A 9,009-nucleotide genomic window follows, 5' to 3' on the forward strand; every position below is an offset into this window, starting at 1 on the left:
AGCTCAGGCACCTCGATTAAAAATTACTTAATGGAAAAAAAGAGGCTCATAAAACCAAACGAGCATTGATTTCGAGCTTGAACAAGTGAACAACAAAAAAATACTCGAACTCATGCTCATTACAAAGCTATTCGAGTGCGAGCTCGAGCAGAATATTTATTAATCAAACGGTGTCTAAATTTTCTATTCCTACTACATGACTCGGCACGACTCATTTATACCCCTAGTGAAAATCACCAACTTAATGACGACTGAAACACAAGTTGACCAAGAGAACTAATAACAATTGTCAAATTTGGATGGTGTTAAGAACTTTGCAATGATGCATACAAGGAAAACGATCAATAGTTTAGCAAAATCATAAATGGTTCAATTAAATTTGTAACATATACTCATTTTTGAAGATTTTGTAAGTGCAAGAAAGTGGAGTTTACAGTTCTTATCTCAATAAGAGGTTAGTTTCATTGATTTGATGTTTGCAACTGCTTGGAAAAGATTTCTTCGATATTGAAATCAAAAGGTTGATTAGTACCTCTTTAACCATTTGAAATGATTTAGTTGCTACACACCTTTGATTTCATTGATCGGACAACCAAATACATCATTACTCATTGTCCATTTGCAAGAGACAAATTTGGATCTTCTTCATCAGAATCAAATTCAACCTGCATGAAAGTTTTAATTTCAATTAAATTAACATATTGTAAATGTAACAAAAAACAGAAATAACCCTTCAAGGATGCTTTATAAAGGTTTACGTTTTCATCTCTGAACCACCCTCCATTGCAATTACGCTTCCAACCAGCTGCCGTAAACTTAAGTTCTCTTTCCCTGCGCTCTCGATAATCTAATGGTATCTGCAGCACAACATCCTTACCAGATTCCTCTCCTTGCCCAAAAGTCAAATCGCAAGGTGCACTAACGGGGCGACTAGATTGGCTACAATCTAAAGTACCTTGTTCAGGATAACTATGAAGTACCTCAAAAACAGCCTTTCGAGTTTTTTCAATTAACGGTTTACTATCTAAGTTTGTGCGTTTGGTCAATTTGCCATCGGTTTTCCTAAAGGAGGAAGAATCTACTGACAAAGCTATTCGCTTATTCATTTCATTTTGTCTTTCCTCTTCTCTTTGTTTGGCCCTCGTTTCGGCCTCAAGATGTCGTTTCGCTTTTAAGTGCATCTGCAAATTAAGACATCAAACTTATATATATATATATATAAAGCCCTCAACATAAAATATCCAATTACTCTACCAAAAATGAATAGATATATATTACATACAAACACACATATATATGTATGTATAGTGTTCATTTCTGGGTTACTTTAAAATAAAAAAATAGAAAAAAGAATAATAATATTGGGGTAAAGAAGGAAACATACAGCGAGGATAAGGGGGGTATCAAGGACGGGATTATGAGGGCAAAGGAGGCATGCGTATTTCCCGGATGGAAGTTTCCGGTAAGATTTTTCATCGGCGGCGGCGGACTCCAAAAGGAGATCGTTGACTCTTCTTTTCCGGTACTGTGCTTCTCTTCCCCAACTGTCTCCTCCGAACACGCTCATTATTAAACACTTTCCGTGCTTTTCTATAATTCATATATTTGGATTTACTTTTCTTAAATTTAATATCAACTTTACAATACAGGTGAAGTTGATGGACGTAGACCATTAGATTAAAATTAATGTTAAGATTAAAAAATTATTTTTAAATTTTAACCTTTAATTTTAATTCAATGGCTGAGATGATCTTAACTTTACTTATAAAGTTACAATAACTTTAGAAATCTAAATCCGTATAATTTGTTATGATTGTTTCTTAACCCTATTTAAAATCTAATCAAAACTAAATTAACAAAATTAGGTTAGGGCTGGTACATTTCTTTTTGTCCCGTTAACCCAATATCCCACGTCTCATAGGTTTTTAGGTCGACACCCATCTTTTTAAATTATTATTTTTGATATTTTATCCCAATACTTTTTATTTTTCTTTTTAACAACAAATTTTAAACTAATACTCGTACTATCTTATTTAAAGATAAAAAATAAGAATTTTTAAAATCAAGGATTAAAATTCAAAAGTCTAGTTTGAATCTTGACTTTTAATTTTAATTTTTGAATCTCAACTTTTGATTTTAATTAAAAAAATATAATTTTTTCAGATATAATATGTGGACTACCCTTGACTTATTGTCCTAGACTCCCAAGGTCTTTGAAACCCAAGGAGCGTTCACAATTGTAGATGAAAATCCCACAGACATGTCATTCCGGAAAATTTAAACTCATCCCGGGTGGGATAAAAAACCTAGCCAAATGATTATCTGGTTTTCTATGTGTCATGATTTATTTGGTCATTATTTGAACCAACATATGCACATTCATATGTCTCAAATATAATCTAAAGGTAAGGTTTCTCATATATAGTCGTCTGCTCAATGCATCCTTATGATCAAGGTAAGGTTTCTCATAGTTGGCCTTGAAGAATAACTACGATGAACAAATTGTTTCAAATTGATATAGTGACGTTATGACCATAGGCTCCGGTCTCAAGCAAATCGAACCTAAAAAATGACCAAATAACGTCAAAATCTCTAACACATAATATACAAATCAATTCAAATACAAATTAAATTCCAATTAAATTTATAGTAACTGAATCTGCCTAGCTAAGAATTTACTGAGGAACACAGCTGCCCACCAACACAAAAATGATCTAAAGAAAGACCAAAAACTAAAAAAATGTTGTAACAACATGGGGCACAAATAAGTTGTAGGACATAATTTTCTCTTGTCCTATCAAATTTTTTTCTTGTGTCTGCCCATTAGGACCACCTCACAAATTCACAATGACATGCATATATGAGGCAATAATATGTTGTAATATGGCAAACAGTATAGATAGAGATGACAATTTTGACCCATTTAATAGAAAACATGTTGATTCGGGTTATGGGCAAAATAACACTATGGACTAAAATGGAAGTGGGTCAAAAAGGCAAAGCATACCTTAATGGCTTAATCTAATAAAGTCACATATATTCAACTAAAACAAAGTAGAATTGCACTTGCACATCAAGAGTGGTTTGAAACTTTCAACAGAGAATAATGTGACACTTCTTTTTTAGTGTGCAATAAAACAGAGAATAACATGATCAAGCTATCAAGTAAAGAAAGTTCTACTATCTTTAAGTCAAAGACATACAAAATAATTTATCAAAAAACAGCATATTATTACATTACAAAAATAAATAAATAAATACAACTGATTATATATAACTATACTGACAAAATTTGTATAAATCTCATGGGGACATTGGCAATTCGTGGACTCAAATTAGGTGATGATGTTTCCAAATGTGGTGAGTCTCCGCTTTACTGTGGCAATTGTGAAAGAACCTTTAGTCTGTTATGACTAGATGTGTGTATCTTTGACTTTACACATCCTCGTGCCCATCCTTTCTTTGAACCTTCTTCGGTCTACCAGCTACATATCAAGACCAGGAAAGGTGGCAATTTGGTTTACTTACACAAATAGGTTGATTGTGGTTATGTCTTATATGTTTGGGCCCAGATAAATGAGATCAAACGGACTGGTAGTTTCGACTTTCAAGGGCTGTTTAGGGTTAAACAGGTTGGTGTAGGCTGAACATGTTCATAAACTTTACATGAAAATGCAACCTAAATAGTTTACCAAAGTGAAAATGCAATTTCAACAATTGAGAACAGCAACCTATTTTCAATTCTGTTTGTGATTGAATAAGCATTTTTCTTGGTTCCACGAATTGAAAACACGCTACATGAGGGATACATATAAATATCGTCGTTATGTTCATTTCCCTCAACCAAGATATAGAGACTATGCAAACGGCCGTTTTTCAGGCTGTAAATGAACGACTTCCGGTGCTGCCTCATACCTGATGCTATTAATATGTCCCCGTCATTGTTCCATCGACCTAAGACCTTAACAACTACGCCTTTAGGAAGTGGTGGTTTACGATCAAAACAACAGTATATTGCCCATTTTGTTTCCTTCAATACCCACAGCTCTACGCTATGATCTACGTAAGAATGTAGGTATCCAACTTCACCATGTAGATCAACCAACTGATAATATAACATCCTATCACTTGTTGTTGTTGCTTTAGGAGGATTAATCAAACCAAATTCCTCGGTCGTCACATCAAAGGATATTACTTCTCGTCTGTCTTCTGATGGTCTGTCATGATAAATATAAATCTGTTGAAACACGAACTCACTAGTAACCAGCCAATGCAGACGTCCATGAGCGAATACACTTTCCCCGTTAATGGGATAAGCTGGGACTGTGGGTATCTCTCGCCATGAGTCCGTGCCCAAAACATGCACCATTTTCCTTAGATCCTTATTAATTTGGTCAAACTTCACTTGCGGGTCATATTTTCTTTGGGAAAAAACACACACCACTTTGAAAGTATTATTAGAAGCATCAAAACCAATCCCACTTGACTCGTGTCTCGGATCGCATGGCCGCCAATAGTATGAAGGCTCCAATATTGTTGGCAACTTGAAACATTGTTTCTTTAGAGGATGGATCACCATAGATCTATCACAGGGCATATAGTCTCTAGATATGTAGAGTAGCCCATTGCAAGAACCACTAACCTTGTATCTTGAACCTATGTCATATATGGGTTTTAAGAAAGGTTCATATCCTATGTCAGGCACAAAGACAATATCACCTTCAACAGTTGTTTTATTGACGTGGAAACTTATAAAGTTGCGTTCTGAAAATTTGGTTAACTGACCGTACGTACACGATAGGTGTGGGTTGTTCTTTAGATAGTTTGTTGTGAACAATCGCAAAGTGAGGATCATCGTCGATGTACTTGCACCATAGTTTGGATACTGACCGAGCCAAAGATTCCACAGGAACTCTTGACAAGATGTTGTAAAAGATGATATCTGTACTTAATTTAATCATGCTTTCGGTTGAAGGGTTTTTTTTGTGTGCGTTTGGGAAACGAAGTCAAAAAACCTATATATTATTCTCCTTATTCTAATTGTATTCAAGGATTGATTTCGATATATCATTCTATAAATATGGAATGTATACGTTGATTTAGAAGAATAGATATATGGCAACTTTTATATACAAGTAAAAGCTGCTATTCATTCGGTACATATTATATACCATCGTTCTATAAAGATGGAATGTATATCTCGATTTAAAAGAATAAAATTTATTGGCAACTTTTATAACCAATTAAAAAAGCTAACATTTGATTTCCAAAACAAAATGGCCCATGCAGGTCTCGAACCTGCGACCTTCGCGTTATTAGCACGACGCTCTAACCAGCTGAGCTAATAGGCCACTATTGATATTTTGAACATATTCAATCATAAAAACTTGATAAGTTAGAGAATTAGATAATGATTTATCAAAAGAAGACGTAGAGTTTTATTTTATCATCCAATAAAAGGTATATATAGTTGGCGAACATTCTTGATTTTGGGGTTCTTTTATGTTACCAGTTACTGTAAAAATAAGTCTGAGCAATTTGTTAACATAGTAAACACTAGAATATATTTTAACTACCCTCATTTGTGGTAAATTTGCCATTTCGTTTTGTTTCAATATATAATTGTCGTTTTGAACATTGTTCACGGTGGCAAAAAGTGTACACTCATCAAATTCTTGGCTATTTTACAAACCTCAAAGCTAGGGAAAAAAAAAAACAAAAAGTCACCACACGTTATTAAATGTATCAATTTGTCATATGGTGTTACCAAATGAATAATTTATTTTTATTATAAATTATTTTTGTTTATGGTTTTAATTTAGATTAGTGGGCCAAGCCGGGCCTTCAATCTAGTAATAATCTAGTTATAGACAACATTTGAACCTTCTTTTCTCTAGAGATATGAGGAAAAGGGTATGTGGGAGACGACAAAGGAGGTACTAAGGGTAACTAGAGGAACTGGACGTAAACGGAGAGTGGGTAGAGAATCTTGGTGGATTAGCAAAGAGGTCCAGTCCAAGGTTGCGACAAAACTTAGTTGCTTTAAGGATCTTGTCAAAAGTCGTCAAAACGGTACAAATGAAGACTGGTCTTTGGCTAGGCAGAGGTACTACGAAGCCAAGAAAGAAGCAAAGAGGATCGTTTCCATAGCAAAAGAAAGGGCGTACGAAGAACTGTACAAGAAACTAGATTCCAAAGAAGGCAAAAACGAAATCTTCATAATTGCTAAAGCAAGGGAGAAAAGACGTAGGGATTTAGGAGATGTCATCTATATTAAAGACGAAAGTGGACAGAGCATTGTGAAGGAGGGAGACATTAGGAAAAGATGGGAAGAGTACTTCGCCAACCTGTTTAATGGGAGAGGGTCGGGGAGAATTGAAGGAGGAGAGGACCTCACCGCACACCCAAACACACGCTACGACGATGGCGATGCTACGAGGATCAGCCAAGAGGAAGTAATGGTCGCCCTAAAGAAGATGGGGAGAAACAAAGCAGTAGGTCCAGACCAAATTCCGGTTGAGGCATGGAGATGCCTGGGGGACGTGGGGATAAGCTTGTTGACAAGCCTCTTCAACAAGATTTGGACGAGTGCAAAAATGCCAGAAGAATGGAGACTTAGTGAGGTTATACCTATCTATAAGAACAAGGGGGACGTGCAGAGTTGTAGCAACTATAGGGGCATTAAACTCTTAAGTCATACCATGAAGCTCTAGGAGAGTGATCGACACAAGGCTTAGAAGAGTTACGAAGGTGGCAGAGAACCAATTTGGTTTTATGCCAGGGAGGTCGACGATGGAGGCTATCCACATCACCAGAAGCCTTATGGAAAAGTATAGGGAAAGACAAAAAGCGTTACACTGTGTCTTCCTAGATTTGGATAAGACATATGATGGTGTACCACGAGAGTTGATTAGGAGGACGCTCCAAGCGAAAGGAGTTACTGGGAGATACATTAGTGTTATCAGGGATATGTACAATAGGGCGAGGACCGGTGTTCGAACACCGGTGGGGAGAACAGAGCTTTTCTCGGTAGGAATGGGCCTACACTAAGGTTCGGCGCTTAGCCCATACCTTTTTACCTTGATCTTAGACGAGTTGTTCAGTGGCCTTCAGGAGGAACTACGGTGGTGCATGATTTTTGCCGATGACATTGCACTGATTGCGAGATCGACGGAGAAGCTAAACCGTAGGTTAGAGAAATGGAGGGAAGCCCTTGAAGACAATGGTTTGTGTGTGAGCCGAGAGAAGACTAAATATCTACAATGTGACTTTGATAAACAAGAGATAAGACAAAATGGGGATGAGGATATTCGCATTGGGGAGCGGATATTGGGTCCGAAGGTATCTTTTAGATACCTGGGAATGGTGATACACAAATCAGGGGGGATATACGTAGACGTGACACATCGAATCCAAGCTGGATGGATGAGGTGGAGAGCAGCTTCTGGAGTCATGTGCGACAAGCGGATCCCGCTAAAACTGAAAGGCAAGTTCTACAGAGTGGCTATTAGACCGGCTATATTATGCGGGTCAAAATGTTGGCCGATGACGAAAGTCCAAGCATCTCCAGTAGAGGTGGCAGAGATGAGGATGCTAAGGTGGTCTTGCGGGAAGACCCTATCAGACAGGATCCCCACGGAAGTTTTTAAAGCTGAACTTGAAGTAGGGACCATCATTAACAAACTAAGAGAATGGCGCTTGAGATGGTTTGGCCATGTTAGGAAAAAGGATCGAACAGCACCACTAAGGATATCGGAGTCTATTCACGACGAAGGCATACGAAGAAGGGGAAGGCCTAAGATGAGGTGGGAGGACCGAGTAGCAAAGGACCTAATAGAGCTTGGGTTGACGGAGGACATGACGTCAAATAGGACGGTCTGGAGGAATAGGATTAGAGTAGAGGATTAGGTTAGGGTTTGACCTTTGTGGGACTTTGATCGACATCTTTTTCCCATATTGCCTCGCCTAAGGGGTTTTGTGTTGGTGTGTGCAGGAGAAGTAGGCCCAACATAGGTGACTCGATGCCATAGAAGGCTTTGACCTGACAGGAGAAGAGGTAGGTCGACGGAGGTGGAAGGATAGAATACCAAACGATACGAATGAGTTGTCTGCTGGAGGAGGTGGACAGTGAGTGTAAGGCATATGGGAATAGGTTTTTGTAGACTTGTTTTTTCTTAGACTTTGGTTCTCAGTAACCTCCGTATTGGTTTTGGCCTGAGTAGAGGGAGGCCAAAATCGAGGGGGGAGGTTACTCTTGGTTGCCCCAAAATGTTTTGCCTGTTGAAGGAAATGACCGATGAGAGTTTTTAGAGGACTAGGACAAGTTTAGGGGTTTGGGGGCTTGGGAGAGGACTAGGATTAGTCTAGCTAGGCGGCTAAGTTTGTGTGTTTCATAAGTTGCGCACCACCTGTTATTTTCCTTGGACCCATCGGGCACTAGGATTTCTTAGTTAATTCCTTATATGTATGTAGGTTTGCGCTTTTTGCTGAAACTTTTTTAAATTTGTCTACGTTCTATATGATTGTTACTATATGTGTTTTTGTTGAACATGTGTTTTTAGTTATCTAGTTCGCTTGTTGCTACCTTTCCTTATTCTTTTGTTGTCGGGTGTTCCCAACAGACTGTTTCTAGAGGACTATGGGTAGAGGTTACCTTTGTCGTTTTGTGAGTGTTTCTGTGAGTAGACTAGAATTAGTTTAGCTTAGCGGCCTAAGGTACTTTGCCCCGTAGGTGGTTTAGAAATAGTTTAACCCCCTTAGTTTTTAGTCATTACATATGTATAGGTATGGTTGTCCTGACGGTTTACGTTCTTCCTGTTTGAGCTCCTTGTTGAAGACTTTGTTTATTATGTTCCTACATTTTATGTTTTTTTTTGCGTACTATGGTTGCTAGAGTTTATGCACTGTGCTAAGGTAATGTTAGGTCGTACGTTTGCTACCCTTCCCTACTCTTAAGATAGACATACCCAGCGGACTCAACTGACGGGTATATCGTCATATCATGTTCTC

At 37.7% G+C, this 9,009-nt stretch overlaps 3 protein-coding genes and 1 non-coding gene across 4 annotated transcripts; 2 read left to right on the forward strand and 2 right to left on the reverse strand.

Moving 5' to 3' along the window:
• Nucleotides 1-348: 348 nt before the first annotated feature.
• On the reverse strand, nt 349-1,618 carry LOC122600855 (sodium channel modifier 1-like). Its single transcript, XM_043773629.1, has 3 exons — nt 1,385-1,618; nt 759-1,181; nt 349-665 (listed from the first exon to the last, which is right to left on the reverse strand). The coding sequence occupies exons 1-3, from the start codon at nt 1,565-1,567 to the stop codon at nt 609-611; spliced, it is 663 nt and encodes a 220-aa protein (XP_043629564.1). The 5' UTR covers nt 1,568-1,618; the 3' UTR covers nt 349-608.
• Nucleotides 1,619-5,277: 3,659 nt separating this feature from the next.
• On the reverse strand, nt 5,278-5,351 carry TRNAI-AAU. Its single transcript has one exon. It is a non-coding gene; the product is annotated as a tRNA-Ile (tRNA).
• A 564-nt stretch (nt 5,352-5,915) lies between these two features.
• LOC122601469 lies at nt 5,916-6,713 on the forward strand. The gene has a single exon (XM_043774226.1). The coding sequence runs from the start codon at nt 5,916-5,918 to the stop codon at nt 6,711-6,713; it is 798 nt and encodes a 265-aa protein (XP_043630161.1).
• A 79-nt stretch (nt 6,714-6,792) lies between these two features.
• On the forward strand, nt 6,793-7,908 carry LOC122601470. The gene is made up of 2 exons (XM_043774227.1): nt 6,793-7,029; nt 7,114-7,908. The coding sequence occupies exons 1-2, from the start codon at nt 6,793-6,795 to the stop codon at nt 7,906-7,908; spliced, it is 1,032 nt and encodes a 343-aa protein (XP_043630162.1).
• The last annotated feature ends 1,101 nt before the right edge of the window (nt 7,909-9,009 follow it).

The sequence above is a fragment of the Erigeron canadensis genome, chromosome 5, assembly GCF_010389155.1.
Source record: "Erigeron canadensis isolate Cc75 chromosome 5, C_canadensis_v1, whole genome shotgun sequence".
Lineage (NCBI taxonomy): Eukaryota > Viridiplantae > Streptophyta > Magnoliopsida > Asterales > Asteraceae > Erigeron > Erigeron canadensis.

What these genes read in the sequence shown, in the direction of transcription:
- LOC122601469 (XM_043774226.1), top strand. Translation starts at nt 5,916, where the DNA reads ATGTGGGAGACGACAAAGGAGGTACTAAGGGTAACTAGAGGAACTGGA.
- LOC122600855 (XM_043773629.1), bottom strand. Translation starts at nt 1,567, where the DNA reads ATGAGCGTGTTCGGAGGAGACAGTTGGGGAAGAGAAGCACAGTACCGG. An exon ending in ATACCCCCCTTATCCTCGCT is followed by an intron (nt 1,182 to 1,384) that starts GTATGTTTCCTT and finishes CTTAATTTGCAG; the next exon opens with ATGCACTTAAAAGCGAAACG. An exon ending in GGTGGTTCAGAGATGAAAAC is followed by an intron (nt 666 to 758) that starts GTAAACCTTTAT and finishes ACTTTCATGCAG; the next exon opens with GTTGAATTTGATTCTGATGA.
- LOC122601470 (XM_043774227.1), top strand. Translation starts at nt 6,793, where the DNA reads ATGGAGGCTATCCACATCACCAGAAGCCTTATGGAAAAGTATAGGGAA. An exon ending in GGAGAACAGAGCTTTTCTCG is followed by an intron (nt 7,030 to 7,113) that starts GTAGGAATGGGC and finishes AGTGGCCTTCAG; the next exon opens with GAGGAACTACGGTGGTGCAT.